Consider the following 17,564-nt stretch of genomic DNA (forward strand, 5'->3'; position numbering starts at 1 on the left):
AAACCGTTTCCCTTGGGAAGAAAAGGAGGGAGGGCGACACCGGGGTGTCAACGGGGTCAACATGTTGACACATCCTACACTTCCTGTATCTGCATACAAGCGCGCACACCCACACACACACACACACACACAAACGTGTATTCTGGATACAATACACACGTGATGTGTGATCCGTTTTGGACTGGACAGGAGAATGGAGTCTGAGGGGGTGAAGAAAGACCCCTCAAAACAAATCCCAGAAGTCCATGGGGGAAACTGACTGTGTCCGACGACCAGGACAAACAATGCCACCCCTCATCTTCTAAGGACAATGTGAGTGTCACACACACACACACAAACGCACTCTTACTCTGCACAATGCATGTGTGTCACGAGAAAACGCACGCGCATTGATAAACACACAACACAATGTGTGTGTGTGCGGTGGGGTGTGTGTGTGCTGTTGACACACACACACACACACACCCTCCCAGTCTGTGTACAATGCCAGGGTGTCGCACATGTCTCAAAGAGAACTAGCGTGCACTTCCTCTTCCAGTGGCGGAGACAAAGCTAGCCTTCCTCCAAGTGTTTCGCACTCAATGGCTGCCTCTATTTATAAACAATAACATGCACCCCCCCTCCTCCACTACCCCCGTCCATCATAAGACCCCCCCACCACCCCCCACCACCCCCCTCCAAGGGCCCTAGGAGGTCCTACTCGGGGGACGGTTGTGATTGTGTGGTGTATTGTTTGCATAGGGGACAGTCTGCTGGTGGGGCGGACGTCCTGTGTCAGGACCTGAGCAGTGGTCACGAGCGCATGCGCTTGCATACAAACTCCTACACAGTTGCGTGCAGCTCAGGGCATTGGAACGGCCCTCTCCAATGACAGTCGTTAGAAGACAAGCAGGAGCGTCTTGCGTGTGACAACATCCTCCTGACTGCGTCAACAACAACAAAGTAGTCATGTTTCAAACTCGATCAAACATTTGCCCGCTTCGAACTGTTGAACCCTTGCGACCCACCAGCATGGCTGAGTGAGGCACTCCCAGCATCCCTCAGTATCCTCAGTCCCGACTCCAAGCGGACGCTTCAAACAAACAGCATGTGAATGTTTCTCAATGAGAAACCAGCTGTGGGCCTGCTCTGCTCCTGACGACTCCGGAACAGTCCGGAACACACGAGTTGACAAGATGACTGGCAAGTCATCGAGATTCTCAGGTCGAAAACGTTTCAGCGTTTAACCACCATCCAGCTGCTCCTGATGAGGACTATACTGGATGTTGTATTTCACCAACTGGAGTGCCTTTGTTTTCTTGATGTTTTCCTATTGACCTGGCCATATCAGTAATGTATCAGTATTGTCGTGCATCAGTCGTGTCATGTTACAGTATCAGAAGGTTTTGCTATTGTACCTCAGACCCTTAATGACTTGCTGCCATTTAACCTTTCAGATACATATAGAAATGCGAAGTGTTTCTAGTATCAGCATGGAGGAGCGACAGACACCAGAACCTGGTCGGGTGCAATCACTGAGATATATTTGAAGTGAGATGTTTGTGCATTTGATTTGAAAATACAATTGCAATGTTTTAACTGTGTCTGTACAAGATATCGTGTGGAGATGAATCCAAAAATGGCATTTATTTTGAAATGAGACAGAAGTTTGTACGAGGTGACCGAACGGGTGTGGAGGCAAGACGCTGTCGACGTTTGCTTATTCAGCGCGTTGTTTTTGCTGCGCGACACAATGTCATGTTGTAGCTGAGACCTTATTGCCGCGCTGAGCTCGGAAGCTGCGATGTGGATATTTCACACCGAGCCTGAGCCGTAGAACTGTGCACATGCTTTACTGCGGTGCATTCCACGTGCATGACGTGGCTTGGATGAAAGCATCTGCTTCTTGACTTGAGCGTGGAACGTAAAGCGTAAAGAAGTGTTTCGGTGTTTCTGAAAACAGGGAGGAACTGAGTGAGAGAACAGCAGGAGAAGCCATCGTCCGTGAGCCCAGGGGCTGGAGGTCCGGTCTGATTCGGGGCAGGAAACCATGTTGTGTTGCAGGGCCAGTACCTTCAAAGGCTGGCCTCTGAAAGGCACTAATCACAACATGTGATGAGACGCAAAAGAACAAAGCAAATAACAGCGTGGGAACTCTCGATGAACTTGAAATACAACAGGCGTACTGGCCCGCCCACCTCTCTCTCTCTCTCTCTCTCTCTCACACACACACGCATGCATGCAGACAAACACACACACACGTGCAGTCAAACCCCGGGAGACACACATGCGTTGCCGACAAACACACACACACACACGCGGACCGACGCACAGACACGCAAACACACCGATACACACACACGCTCCCTCTCACAGACGCACACACCCCACCCAACCCCCCCCCCCCCCACTGCACCTTCATCCACCAACAGCGACCACCAGCCTGGGGGATCGTGGGAGTTGTAGTTCAGATGTCTGTGGTGTTCACGGTGCTAGGCCCCCCCGGCAGGAGGAAGGACACGGCAGATGAGGAGCCTGTTCTTCACCACGACCACGCTGGAGAGAGGCAGCTCCTCTCGCTGGCCCTGGTGGTGACCATCAAGGCAGCCGCCGTCGCTGTCACTGGGGGCGTCCCCACCCGGGATAAGAACCTGGGTTACGCCATTTTCTTTCACAGAGCGGGTATACCTGGGCTTGCCTTGCCTATCGGTAGAAATGAATGTTTTGCGGAAACATTAAAGAGATTGATTTCTGAACATGTGTCTCTGGCACAGATGCTGATGTGGTGTGAGGTCTTCTATCGTTGAATCCTGCGCTGGTCCTCATTCAGGGTATTGGTTTCAGCGAGTGCGCAAGATACAGTATTTGGGGAAGCTGTTTGTACTACCGCTGTGGGCAAAACAGCGTGTGTGTGTTGCTGTGTATGTACGTGTGTTTACGAGTGTGCCTACGATGGGTGTGTGTGTGTGTGTGTGTTTATGTAAGTGTGTGTGTGTGTGTGTGTGTGTGTGTGTGTGTGTGTGTGTGTGTGTGTGTGTGTGTGTGTGTGTGTGTGTGCAAATGTTCCTCCATTGGGTCCCTGCAACAGATGACTCCTTGGGGACCCTTGACTAAAGCTACTCCTATCAAAGCACTCTAAGTGGATCAGCAGGGGTTCCGTCAGTGTGTCACGTGAGTCAACCCTATGTACAAACAAACACAACAATGCCTTTTGAAATGACGTAGTCTGTGTGTGTGCGTGTATTTGTGTTGTGTGTGTGTGTTTGTGTTGTGTGTGTGTGTGTCAAAGTCACCAGAGAGGGAAGTTAGGGAACCCTTTTAATTTCATTATGCCTTTTGTTGTGTGTGTGTGTGAGTGACTGAACACATCCACAGCCTTCGCGGTCTTTTAAGCATCTTTGCCGTGCATGATGTCGCTCTGTGGGGTAAGATTAGACTTCATAGCTTCCTGTTGTACACTACTTCGCCTTTGGATGAGTTAGTATTAGATTACAGGTTCACACGCTCACTCGCAGACCGCCCGTCGCCCCAACCAATTGGCCCATTCATTCCAATGTCGGAGACGGCCGTCGCCCCTGATTGGTTATCAGCGTTGGGCTAAGGAACTTTCCCACGGCTAGCGCGTGCTGACAGCCGGCCAGCCACCCCTCATCACAACCGGGACAGACAGCCACAGTGCTCGCGGACACACAGGGGCGGAGTGCGACAGTCACGGACCGAAAGCCTATTGGACCGATGTCAAAATTATTCAAAGAGCCGGGGCGTCTTTAGGCCAACTGCGCTGTCACTTAAACCCACGGCCGCTTCTTAATTGGCTAGTTCTGTGCCAAGCCCCGCCTCTCTTGGCTAGCTGCAGCGTAGAAATGATACCGTGGGAAAGAGAATGCTTCAAACGGACAAGATCCAGGCATACCGAGTAGAAGTCTGGGAGAAGCGCACAGAAGGACTATACCCTGAGCAAGAGGAAACAGCGGATAAAATGAAAAGGAATCACGATTTCAGTTCTTCGGACAGCGAGCTTGATGAAAATATCGAAGTTGAGAAGGAGAGTGGCGACGAAAATGGGTAAGTTATCTATAAATGTGTGTCAATGCTCAAAGGTTTTTTACAACTTTTGCGTAAAACTCTTGCCTGTTGATCTGCTGTGGATGGAAAACTCATTCCCGCATATGGCATAAAAGTCAAAGCATGCATTGTGGTATACTTGTCTTGTATCTCAAATTATGCAAAACATTGTAACGCTTGTATTTATTTTTTCCTACGAAAAGGAATCTCAGTTCGCCTCTTGGGTCGATGTCTCCACCGACAACAACGCAGGTGCAAGCAAGGAAGCGTCGCCGAGGAGTGAGTACATCTTTCTAGTTAGCTTTGAAACGTGCGTAAAAGCCCAAGTCTTTCTTTCCTATTTTATCGAAGCCATGACTCAACAAATCAATTCTGCCTTCAGATCATTGAGAAACGTCGCCGTGACCGGATTAACAACAGCCTCTCCGAGCTTCGAAGACTGGTTCCCAGCGCATTTGAAAAGCAGGTACGGCTTGCGCGTCATGCGTAAAATAGTCAGGTTTGCTTAGGACTTTTGGTCAGTGGCTATCATTGCTGAGGTGTCAATATTAGTCTGTTTAATACTAATCGAAATTTACAAATCGGCTAAACTACCGCTCTTTAATTACGTTTTTTTTTTTTTTATCAAGCAGGGTTCAGCTAAACTGGAGAAAGCAGAGATACTGCAGATGACGGTGGATCATTTGAAGATGCTTCACGCTGCTGGAGGCAAAGGTACAATCAATTTATAGTTATTAAAAAATTAATTAATTAATTGAATAACACAATCGATTGGTTATCGTATTTTGTGGAATCATTTCCAAGATTATGTTATTGTACAAAAGAAAAATTATTATTATCATTAGTCAACGTCTGCATGTTTCGTCGAATTAATTAATAATTCAGATTAGACCTCACGGTCAAACAAACGGAATCGTTTTGAAACCTTAAAGAACTATCTTCTTTTTTTTCTCTTCCAAATACATTGCAAGAGACAGATTCTTGGTAAAGAAATCCACTCTCCTGATAGACTTGTTTTGGAAGTTTGCCTCTAGGGGATTTTCTGACTAAACAGGTTCCTCCCTCCCTCTCCCTTGCAGGTTACTTTGACGCCCACGCCCTGGCCATGGACTACCGGGGGCTGGGATTCAGGGAGTGTTTGGCCGAGACAGCCCGCTACCTGAGTATAATTGAGGGGCTGGACAGTACCGACCCACTGCGCATCCGCCTTGTGTCCCACCTCAACAGCTATGCAACCCAGAGGGAGGCCCACTCTGGTCTGGGTCACTTGGCCTGGGGGTCTGCCTTCGGTTCCCCCCCTGCTCACCTGGCTCACCACCTCATGCTCCAGCACCAGCACCAGCAGCAGCAAGGGGCCACGCTAGCGACAATAGCATCGTTAGCGTCGCTGTCCCGTAGTGCCACCAATAGCCCATCCACCTCGTCCTCCAGTTCCTCCTCCTCCTCCACGCCCTCCTCGTCCTCCTCGTCCTCATCCACCGAGACGCACGTTCCCAGCAGGCTGGGCGGCGGGACGTCCCATTCGGAGCACGCCCAGGGGGCGATCCGCATCCCTCCGACGGCCGCCTCGGCCGGCGTGGCCCACCCCCTGGGGATGAGCCCTTCCTCGGCCGTGTCCAAGCTCTCCCCCCCTCTCCTGTCCTCCCTCTCTGCCTTTCCCTTCCCCTTCAGTGCTTTCCCCATTCTCGCCCCCTCTTCCTCCACCACCCTCAGCCCCCCCGCCCCTGCCGCCAGCCTAGGAAAACCCTATAGACCCTGGGGCATGGAAATAGGTGCCTTCTGAACGTGTAACCCCACCCCCTTCTTCCTGGACTGAACTCAATCCGGCTGAGCTGGATCTTCACAAAACAAGATTTGATTTTTATTAAAAAAAAAGTTTCAAAAAAAGTTTTTGGTTTTATATAATACTGGCATCCTATAGAGGAGATAGCTATAGGATTTGTATTTTCTCTAGAGAATTGTGATTTCTTATGAAAAGATGGGAAAATGACAGTAAAAAGTGTTTTACAGTGTTGATTGGATCTGTGTGTTGTTTTCCTGGGAGGCCATGTCCACGCCCTCTTTTAGGAGTTCGGAGGTGTTAGCCAATCAAGAGAACGTTATCCAGATGGTCAGGCAGTCAGTCGCCCGTCAAGGTCTCAGTGAAACTGTCTTCTTTGTTTCCCAATGTATCGGTGCCTCCCCTAGACACTGTGGCTGTGTGTCTGCATATGCTTATGTTAGACCGAGATAAAGAGTACAGCAAATAGTCACTGAGGGTGTGTGTGTGCGTGTGTGTGTGTGTCAGGGCCATTGAGGTGTTAGAGGGTCACCCCCCATTTCACGGTAGTTTATGGGGTGGAATAACTGAAACCAGGTGCTTGTTTTGACTAAATGTTAGGAACAGAAGTTAGCAAGGGGGGGGGGGGGGGGGTGTCGGGCACTGTCCACAGTCTAAATTGGGATTTATCTGCACCATCATATGGTCACTGAGGTCCGTTTGTTTTTAACTTCAGCTTCCCCTGATTTAACTTCCCATCCCCTGATAGAAACCCACAAATTAAGTCATGTCAACTGTTCACCAAACAGACAAAAGGAATGATAAGCTTCTCTAAGTTAATATCCCTGGTTCCATGTCCCAGTTGAGAGCTGATGGCTGTAGGGTTTGTATAGAGTTATGCAGGACATTTGAATTCAGCTATCACATCATTTTCGTACTGTAGAATTACATTCCACCGTACATCCCCCTAAAGTGAGTTTGACAATGCTCTTGGAAGGCCAAAACAGATACAAACATAATTGTAATGATACAGATACTGTTTTAAATAGAATGCAGAGCAGTAGATTTGTTTCTATGAAACACTGGACCCCAGTGGTTTCCATGGCGTTACCAACATCCGTCAAGACCATGTTTGCTTGGTGTGTGTCACTGACGCATAGTGCGTCAGTGACACACACCAAGTGCATAGCTAGAAAGTAATTTTGGACATTCCATTTTTGTGATGTAGAAAAGCGATGACAAATCACATTTCTTGGCTTTACCAAGTTGATTTTGATTTCCCTGTAATAAAAGACCTATTAGAAAAGAGAACTGTCTATGTATTTTAGAATGACTGGAACTAAAATAGAAAAGTTATTTTTAGGGTTAAGGCATGTGAATGTATGTGGGTGTTTGTGAGTGTTCGTTTATTTGTGTGTGTGTGTATGTGTGTGTGTGTATGTGTGTGTGTGTGTGTGTACAGGAAACCATTAACAAGGAGGGGATATCCTGGACAATAGCAGCCTGACTGGGCCCTGTGCGTGGGAACTTGGGATGGAGGGATGGAGGAAGAAGAGAGGGAGGACGAGGAGAGGGAGATGAAGGAAAGAGAGGGAAGAGAGAACGAGAGAGAAATAAATGAGGGGAGAGAAGCAGGTTGAAGCAAAAGGGGGGGGTGGGAAGAATGAGAGAAGGAGAATAAGTGGAGAGAGAGAGTAAATAAGCTGGGGAGGAAAAAGGGAGACAGAAAGAGGGAGAGAAACAGAAGGAGGGGGGAGAGGGGGAGGAGAGAGAGAGAGAGAGAGAGAGAGAGAGTGAGCTGTGTGGTGTTGTCCCAGCCATTACTGAAGCTTGTCATTCTTCCTGTTCCTTAATCTCACACTCTGTCCACACTTAGGCCGCTGCCTTAAAACAGTGACAAAATTGCTCCTTTTTCTCAGTCCTCCTTCAACCTCCCTTCTTTTAACCACCCTTCCTCCCTACTTCACACGCCCTTCATCCCACTGAAAGTTTTGCTAGCACTGAGGTAAGACTCAGCAAAGTGTGATGAGGTTTCGTGTGCCTTAACTGAGCAATGACTCAAAGATGTTAGATAAAAACATATGCTTTGTCTCCACCCCCTGGTTACAAGTGGTATTACAACTCTGGTCCTACAGTGCCACTTGAGGTCTGAAATTGAAATACAATTTAAAATTCACTTTGTGACAATAAGGAAGCCCAAGTTAAAATATATGTCTGAAAAATGATGTGTGTGTATACTTGTTGGTTAAGGTTAGATGTGTGCAAACATGCTGTACTTTACAACAGTTTTTGGTTGCAATGCAAAAAATACACCCAAGTCATACTTCTTTGACTGAACCCCAAACTTTATTAACCACAGCTTGCTCACAAAGATATATGTGGAAGGGGGAAACACACAAACAGGGAGAGGAAGTCAGGTAGGCAGGTAGGTAGGGCCACAACGGGAAGTTGTGACACCCATGAGAAGGTTAACAGTAAGTGATCATTATGCAACTGTCCCTACTACAAAGTTCCTTTTCAAGGTCAAATCCTAGACTACCCACCTATCCTGAAACACACACACACACTCACACATACTGTATATATACACACACACACACAAAAGCACACACGCCTGTATATGTGACCAACATGGCTTGAACATTGTCCTTTTTGCTAAATCATCCAGCAGGCCAATGCTAGGCAATGCTATCCTCTGGGCTTTAGCTCAGAGGCTCCAGAGCCTCACTGAACCACCCCCCCAACCTAGAATCTCCTTCTTTAAGGGCTTGTCACTCCTATGCTTATACATTCGCTACGTCTGACTTTTCAAAGACAGACTCCTTCCTTCATTTGCAGTTTGGTGTTCTTTAGTACTTGGAAGGAATGATTGGGGTTCGACCATACTGATGTTTGGCAGTCGATGGTCTTCTGTCTGTTTGGACGTTAGCGGTACGAGACTGACACAGTCTAGCATGGTGCTATCTCGTTTTCTTAGTCCTAATCCTAGGATGTCTTATTGGATAAGGATAAAATGGGACTAAGGTCTGGTTACAATGGATAGTTTATGCAGATTTGTGGATCAGGTTGGTGTTGTCCCGCCTTTGTTGGTTTACGTGATTACTCTGGAAGTCTAACTGATCCTAGTTTTGGCCACGCTTAAGAACCTCGCAATTGACGTGATGTCACAGCAGCATTTCTGGCACTTCTACAGTCATGGCACCCGTGCACTTGGAGATCGTGAATGCTAATAGATGATTGACAGGTCATTCGGCCAATCTTGAGAAGCGAGGGACACTACTCTGTGGTCTACCATTGGGTCGAGGAAATGGACAGGCGGGGCGACACGTTGGACATAAAGGACCTTGAACTACGACTACGCTTACCGAGCGTTCTCCGTTTGTGTGTGTCCCACAGTGTGTGTGCGTGTGTGCGGGCATGTATGTGTGTCGCGGACGTGTGCGTGGGCTGACGGGGGTGGGGGAGGTGGGGGGGGGGGGGGTGTGGTCGGGGCGGGACTTGAGAAAAGGGGCGCGAGGCAGACAGACGAGAGAATGGGCTCATAAATGCTATAGTATTCTCCTGAAGCACTGTCGCTGGAGTCAGTGTGCAGTGACTGCTTGCATTCTCGACACAGAGACAGACGGGCTGGGTCCCATTTCTCTTTCCGACACTTTTTTGTTGTTGCGCTGAGTGCACACTAGCGTACTTCTCCGTTGATTACACAGGAAGTGAATGCTAACACGTATAGTTGGGGCCTCTCCCTTGGGGCTCTCTGTTGCATCAGTGAGACGGTGGTTTGATCCATGAGGGGTCGGAAGCCTTCACCAGTGCACACTCGGACTAAAACTGTGTGAGATTTGTGACGTAGAGTTAGGCAGACACGACCAGATACTGCAAACGGTCACTAGCTGGCAAACTCACGACAAACACCTAAGCTTGATAACAATAGGAACCGCAAACAGGAGTGTCTGGGATTAAATGATAATCAAACAATTACATCCACAAATAGAGAGATGGAGAACAGAATGGCACACTTGCAATCAATACTTGCTTCTGTATTGTACTGGATATAACAAAAAAAGAAGTATTTACAAAAAAAAAACAAGAAATAAACGATACTCACTTTTACAAGTTTTTTCATAATTGAAATCGAGCAAAAACATTCTTTTGAGAGGAGTGGGAGAATTGGCGTTTTTTTGTGTTTTTGAATTTTTATTCACTTCACCCCTGTCTGTTCGAGGTGTTGAGACTAGGATTTGAACCCTCCTCACAGGTGTTCTCCACGACTTCTGACACAGGGGTGGTCGTGTGTGGGGGGGGGGGATGTTGCAGCAGAGGTGGTTGGGGGGGCGGGGTCGTGGCGTGGGGGCGGGGAGACGGATGGGGGGAGGGGAGATGGTAGGTTACAAGGGAGACTTGTAGGGCGTGGGGAGGTGGGTGAGAGAGGCTCCCGCTCACGCTGTGATCTCTTCTCTCAACTCCTTGTTCCTGCGCACCATCTGGGCATGCTTCTCCTGAACACACACACACACACACATATGTACATTTGTAAAACAAAACAACGCCGTCAGCACAGATAAACGTACGCTTCCCTTGCAGCCCCTTTCTGGACATGTCCCTCCTCTCTTCTTTCTCCCTTCTAAACCCCAACCTCCCCTCCCTCCACCACCACCACCCCCCCTTCTCCCCTCCTCACCTTCTCCTGCAGGCGCTCCATGATGGAAGCCAGGTAGGCCTGGCGGTTCTCCTTGATCTGCTCCATCTTCATGGTGAGCTTCTCCTCGGCCATGCGGCTGAAGTTGCTGTTCTCCTCCATGGCCTTGAGCAGCACGTCGCGCTCGTGCTCCCTCTTCTCCGCCAGGGCCCGCAGCACCAACGCCTCCTGGGACTGGGAGTGTGTGTGTGTGTGTGTGTACACGTGTGTGTGGTGAAAGCGTAAGAGTGTATTTGAGAAGCGGGATGCGGTGGAGTGGGGAAGGAAACAGGAAACAGCTCGTTAGTGTCGTTTCTCGAGAACGTGTGTGTGCGTGTGTGTGTGTCCCGGTAGACCATATGTTCCAATCCATAATTGCGTCGCTGATTCCAACGATACACTGCTCGATCAATATATAGATGGTTCAACGGCATGACCGATCGGTCCAATCGATTCATGGATTTAGAGCCGGACAGGACCGGCTCTTGTCCAGCAGGTCGAGCCTGGGGAGGAAGAAGAGGATGAGAGGGGAAGACTCACTCTCCGGCGGTCCTCCGCGGCCTCCAGCTTCTTCTGGATGTCCTCCAGAGAGACCTCCTTCTTCGGGGGGTTGGTAATGGTGTGGGCGGCGTCGGACACGGGGGAGGGGGGCTTGAGGATCACCTCGAAGGCCTGGCCTGAGGCCCGCTTGTTGATGGGCTTGACCTCCATGTCTGCTGGAAGGTGGGGAAGTGTGTGTTTGAGTGTGTGTGTGTGTGTTGGGGGCGACAGATAGCGCATGACGTGTTCATGCGCGCGTGCGTGCGTGCGTGGGTGGGTGCGTGGTAAGATGGAGAGAGTGAGAGAGAACGAGGAGGGTGGAGAGAGAGAGACACGGAGAGAAGAAGAGGAGGGTGGAGAGAGAGAGACATGGAGAGAAGAAGAGGAGGGTGATTGATCATGTGTGTGGGAGGTGGGGGGGGGGGTGAGAAGAAGAAAAAAAGATGATGAGCACACGGAACAAAACGAAAGAGAGAGAGAGAGAAACTCCACGCTCCCGACGTGGCCTTTCGCTTAAATAAGAGGATGTGTTTTCAAACACCTTCAAAAGAGACAAAGCAGTTGATCCTGTTGCCTACCTTCAAACTCGCCCATGAGGTTCTTACGAGCCTCGGGGTACAGACAGGAGCAGATGAGAGAGAGGACCGAAATCTCCTTCATCTTCTCTTTGTAGGCTGTGAATCAACAATCAGACAAAGCCCCACATCAAAGACACATTAACCCACTTTCTCCAACCCCTATGAGGGATTGGCCAAACAGCCTCGTTAGATGTTTGTGGAAAATAAATATTCAGCAAAACCTAAAAATACGACAACAAATAAAACATCATCATGATTCGGATGAATTATCATGGGCTTTGTAGTTATTTTCTGGTTTCTGTGGGCGTGGTGCCAGAAGCAGGAAGTGGGGTGGGGCTGTCCTTGAAAGGACTTGTTTCCTTAACAACCTTATCCTCCACAGGAATCCTCACGCATAATTAGTAATGCATTTGGTTTCACCTTATAATTTATTTACGTATCCTGGTGCTACATTGCCCCCCTGACCTAGTCTGTTTGGCACTCTGGAAACATCTACTAACGCAGGCTAGTCTTTTGGCTTCAGCTGAGCGGACAATCTCCAGATTTTTTCAACATCATTATCTTTCCTTGGCTACTGAAGCAAATAATGAATTCATTAAGAGTTATCTGAGAAATGACTTCCTCTATAATATGAGCCAAATCCACAGTGAGATTCACTGGGCCACCGGATCTAAAACTGTCGACAAATGGTGGAGCCAGCTCCAATCTGGAAGCTGTTTAATATGCATTTGGCATTGGTCAAGGCAAGAGGAGGAACAAAAGTGCACTAAAAGGGAAAGAAGGGATCCTGGGAAAATGAAAAAAGCAACAACAAAAAAAAGTCTAAAGTAACCTTGCTTACCCTTGCTTTTTCCCCTTTGTACATATTTGGCACCTTTATTGAAGTGAGGAACTACAGTGCGTCAATGTTCTAGAACATTCCCAAAGGAAGAGAGAGGGAAAGGAACTAGTTCCGACTGCAGCGTTTCTGTTCAGATACTATTGCTATTGTGGGTACAGAGACCCACAGGGGGACAAGCACGTCCAGAATGCAGGTGCCAGGCATGATCAATCACTTTCAGCCCTCAAGGCTGAACCGGGCCACATTTCTCTTCCTGTGAGACAAGTTCACCTGCGGGAGCCCCTATCCAAACTCTGGAAGACATCAATCTTCAAAAGAAATTACAATGTAGGGGGGATACAATTGCTTAAAGGATGACTTTCTGTTAGTCAAACTCATGTAACTGAATCTATTCCGTGTTGATCAATGGAGAGGACAACAAATGAAGTGAAAATGAACCTATAATCCATAGTGGATACATTGTCGGTGGCCATGCTGTTAACTCAGCCCCGATCCAAATCCCCCGGCCACTTTAGCCAGACTCCAACCAGACCGACAGACGCCACCCTAATGTCATCAGCTCTCCTGTAGGACCGCAGCCTCTCTGAGGGGCCTGTTAACCCCCTTCCCAAGAGGCGAGGAGAGAGAGCGGAGGGGGAAACCGTGATGGGAAGTGGTTTGAACCCTTTTGCCGAGGTAAGAGAGGGATCGTGGAAAACAAGAGTGAGGAAAAAAACGGAGCTGAAAACCCCACTGAGACCACATACCCCAAAGCGGTTTAATGGAAGCAGTCATCTCTGAGGAGATTTACATTTCTAATTACCGTACCACGGTGGTGGTGGTGGGGGACAAGAGATGTGGGCGGTTAGCTGTCACAGGCTCATTAAAACCTGTGTATGGCAACACGCTGGTAGCCATTTTCACAGTTACTCGAGAGGCACGGATATCGGCAATTGACAATTCAGTGGAGCAGATAATTCAGGTTAAATGGCTTCTGGTCAGGTCTGAAAAGATTCTCAGTCTGCGGTTGTCAGCTCTTCAAGCAGAAGCACGTGGTTGGTATTTAGCTCCTCAGTTAGACAGACAGCAGGGATGTTGCAAGTTCCAAGATTAGAACTTTCTAGAGCAGGAAGACAGCCCTGTTGCAAGTTGACATTTATAATGACATACTTCTGAATCTGAAATTGTCAGCAGTGTTCAGTTGCTGACATAATTATTTCCAAAGTTTGTGGTGATTGTTATTTGTGTTCTCCTAACAGCTCTCGTCCATTTTTTTTTACCGCATTAGAAAACCCCTAACATTCAATTTTCATATAACTGCATGCACGCTATTCTGCACAACAGAACGGAAAACATCATATCTATTAGCTATCTGCACACTATTTTGGAAGAGGGAAGCCACGCATTTTCAGTTAGGAATGATTCGTGAAACAGCCCATCTCATCAACTCAGCATCTCTCTATCTGCATGCACAATTGTGTGGAAAGTTACTCACCACAGGGACTAAGCCAGCCACACTTCCCTTCCTGCAGTAATCCATCAACGTGCCATCACGGACAATCAATAACCTCGCCGCTCCCGCTCCCCCACCCCCATACCCCCCCCCTCTTTCTCCTGCCTCACCCCTCAGAATGCATCCCTTCCCCCCGTCTCTCTGTGCTGCCACTCACTTCCTGCCCCCCCAGAACTCCCCTCCAAGATCTGCATCCATTCTCATAAACCTGATAACCCCGCCCCACACACACACACACACACACTCATAATCTCCCCTCTGCCCCATTGCTTTAACCGCTTTCTCTCAGCAACATATATGCCTCCCCAAGGCTCCATAAACACCAAAGGTAGCTATCTAACAGATAGAGACTGTCCACCATTTACAGCACATTCCCTCCGGACAGGCAGGATATATAATTACTGCTCTATGATGAGGCATTACAGTACAAAATTGGCTAGTAAAGTGTAAGGGTAGGGGTGAGCGGCTAGAATTCATGGGCTGTGTCACTGTGCACTGTCAAACTCAATACATGGACACAACAGAGCATGTTTGACTTAAGAAAACAAAAAAAAGGAAGGAAGGAAGGATAAGTTCTTTTCAGCCAGAACCACACCCAGTGTTTCATGTTTAATCAGCCTTGTAATGAGCTGGAGTTTGGCAAAGGGACAAAGCTCAACTGAAAATTGCCGAAGCAAACATGGAGCCTGATGGTAAATTGAACAGCTGTTGTACTGAGTCACAGGCTAGATCCTGCACAGGTACTGATTCGTACATAGCTTCTTAAGCACCTGACAATCGGTTCGTATGAGATCACAGCATCATCCAAAGCCAGTTTATTATCTGGGATTGTCAATTGTCATGGTGGACAAGTGCAGTTCCTTTTCCATTTGAACATTTGGCTTCCGTGTGGATTGAAGTGAATCTCCTTTGAGCAACTCATCAGCGGAAGTGGGGAACCTGGCGTTCCTGGCAAAAACTGATCACAAAAGTAGATGAGGAAGATTTTCATCCCACGTTTTTTGTCAGAGAGGAAAATGAGCTACAAATTGTTCATCACCCATACGACCCACCATCGTCTCAGAACGACTTGGGCCCTGAAGACCAAGTATATAATAAGGGTTACAATAGGTAATGACGAACAGCCACGCCTAGCTGAGAATGATGGTCCTCGTGGGATCATGATAAGAGGTTTTTATTCCTTATCAGACAGAGTTTTAATGCACATGAGCAAATGTCGGTCTGAGTCTATGATGTATGTAGGGTGTGTGCCAAAGAAAAAAAGAGTATAAAAAGATTTTGTCTCAACATTCAGAACATCTCCATTTCCAGGAGTGAGACATAAAATGTTGTTTGAGAAACTGTCCAACAGCACAACAGCTGCTCCTACTGTACATGATTAAATCATACTTATGTGTCTGGACAAACCCACTTGGCCCTAGAGTCAATCCAAGGGGAAAAAAACCCATGTCGTGGGTACAGACATCAAGACATCCTTTATTGCTGTCTGTCTGCACGCGCCACCATCTATCACCAGTCAATTCATCTGGAATCGAGGACGTCCCCAGACAGAAGAAAAAGATTGTCTCCAATGTCCAAAAAGGATTTTAAGTGCGCGTCAATACGCTCCGCTACGCAGCGTCAAATGTGTAGACACGTACTCTTCACTGAGGCCTCAATCTTCTCCTCCCAAAATGCTTTAACATTAGAGTTTGACGCAGTCATTTTACTCGTATCGTCAGACCCACATTATACAAAATGTGCAGGCAGAATATGAAAATATCCAAGTAATCACATGCTATAGGCCATAACATATCAATCTACTACCGATTTCAGTGATCATAATGGTGTAGGCAATATGACGCATACAAGTCGTGAATAAATGTCACATCATCGTCAGTTTGGATTGCAACGAATGCATTCTGCAAAAGGCATCACCTATTTCAATATCAATCGGAGCCATAGTACTCTGACTTGCTAGCTTGGTAAATACAAAGTGCACTCGTGAAGATTCATTTTCTTTTCACCCATTAGAGGTCACTCCCTATTATTTTATTTTGCCTGCATCCATTGTATTACCTATAAAGGATGGCCCCGTTTGCATGGCAAGATTCGTCACAGTAAATCAATTCACACCCTTGAGGTTGGTTTGCGATGAAGGAGCAGAGGATGTTGGGTGGGGCCGGTCTGCATTATGCTGCACGAGTGTGCATGTGTCGGCCCACAGTGGCAGGTGCGGCGCATTATCAATAAAAGTACCAATAGTTGCACGAAAATCCCTTGCCAATATTCCTGCGCGTTCCTATGTCTAATGATTTGAAGAAGGTACGAACATGTTTTTGACAACATAGCGCAATACTAGATAGGCTATATTCAATCATAAATGGGCTCACTACAATCCGCCCTTTTTTAATAAGCCTAATGAAATTATACATGTCTGGTGTCATAACCTGGGAATTAACAAACAAATCACTTGGCCATGGCCTACTTATTTTAATAAAGTGAAACATCTTTATAGGCATGCGACAGACTTGACCGCTCCCCACTGATGCCGAGCATCCTTTTGTACCATGGGTGTTGCCGCTACACATCGCAGCATCCATAACACGTAAAAGCCCAACTAACCCATAGATTCACCCAAACGAATCTGAGAAAATACAGAAACCGTGATCTTACCGATTGCGGTTTTAGCCATGTCTGTAGTCTGTGCGGTGGTGCTTGAAGAGGAGCTATAGCGGAGCGTGCGTCGGTCGCAGTTCTCTTCGGTGGCGCGGGAGAAGGGACTGGCTTGCTGTATAAGGCACTGAGTCAGCAGATCACTGCTATGTGGGGAATGAGAACGCGAGACAGGGGGCTGGTGAGTTACGAGCGTCTACGTGCTCGAGCAGATTGGCTGCCGAGGACCCCTGACGCGTATCTCTGAGCAAGGGAGTGTTGCTCTCCAGTATCGCCTATTTTGTTGTGTTGCTATTAGAGTATACAAGCGACCGCTGTGTAAAGGTGAGGGAGAGGGTGTTACCACTCATTAATGGTGTGACCTCTTCAAGAAACTACGTTTCCTAATAGGCTAGAAACTAATTCTGATAACTATCCCTGTCCATGGTTCTGAAATCCATCAGCAGGTAGAGGCAACCCAACTTTAAAGGAGGACAGACGTCGATCACAATGAAATCATTAATAGAGACTTAACAACACGTTTATATATTGAAACAAATAACCTACGTAGGCTACAACACATCAGCCATATCGATATCACAAATATTAGGGGAGCTACATTTAAAACATAATTCACAGGAACTTGACAATAGCGGTCTGGCTATACTCAATATAGGCTACTGTAGAGAAATATAGGCAATAATATACAGTACTATACTTATATATATACTATTATATATATACTTATACTAAAGGTAGGCTACGAAATGAATAATAACATGTTTTTGATATCAAATATAGGTTATCATAGGCTATCAAAAATATGCAGGCCAGGCTATGCTCCAATAGACCATTTTGGATAGGCCTCCTACGCCCGCTGAAGACGCGTTTTTGAATTGCAAAGTTTATGCAGACGACATTTTTTATTATCTAGTCTGAGGTTGTTAAGGCAGGTAGACATTAGCCTAAGTTATTTGTCCCTGCAGTCATATTTTCCCGAT

At 47.4% G+C, this 17,564-nt stretch overlaps 2 protein-coding genes across 3 annotated transcripts; one reads left to right on the plus strand and one right to left on the minus strand.

Annotated features, from left to right (window-relative positions):
- Nucleotides 1-3,949: 3,949 nt before the first annotated feature.
- On the plus strand, nucleotides 3,950-7,108 carry hey1 (hes-related family bHLH transcription factor with YRPW motif 1). 2 transcript variants are annotated; one of them, XM_067255779.1, is made up of 5 exons: nucleotides 3,950-4,044; nucleotides 4,248-4,323; nucleotides 4,427-4,510; nucleotides 4,674-4,758; nucleotides 5,124-7,108. In XM_067255779.1, the coding sequence occupies exons 1-5, from the start codon at nucleotides 3,959-3,961 to the stop codon at nucleotides 5,825-5,827; spliced, it is 1,035 nt and encodes a 344-aa protein (XP_067111880.1). In that variant the 5' UTR covers nucleotides 3,950-3,958; the 3' UTR covers nucleotides 5,828-7,108. The 2 variants fall into 2 exon arrangements, with proteins under 2 accessions (XP_067111880.1, XP_067111881.1); XM_067255780.1 differs by having other exon boundaries at nucleotides 4,677-4,758.
- A 1,019-nt stretch (nucleotides 7,109-8,127) lies between these two features.
- Nucleotides 8,128-16,724, minus strand: stmn2b (stathmin 2b). The gene is made up of 5 exons (XM_067256047.1): nucleotides 16,585-16,724; nucleotides 11,597-11,692; nucleotides 11,019-11,194; nucleotides 10,482-10,673; nucleotides 8,128-10,299 (listed from the first exon to the last, which is right to left on the minus strand). Exons 1-5 carry the CDS (start codon nucleotides 16,601-16,603, stop codon nucleotides 10,240-10,242), a joined length of 543 nt encoding a protein of 180 aa, XP_067112148.1. The 5' UTR covers nucleotides 16,604-16,724; the 3' UTR covers nucleotides 8,128-10,239.
- Nucleotides 16,725-17,564: the final 840 nt, after the last annotated feature.

The sequence above is a fragment of the Osmerus mordax genome, chromosome 18, assembly GCF_038355195.1.
Source record: "Osmerus mordax isolate fOsmMor3 chromosome 18, fOsmMor3.pri, whole genome shotgun sequence".
In the NCBI taxonomy this organism is placed as follows: Eukaryota; Metazoa; Chordata; class Actinopteri; order Osmeriformes; family Osmeridae; genus Osmerus; species Osmerus mordax.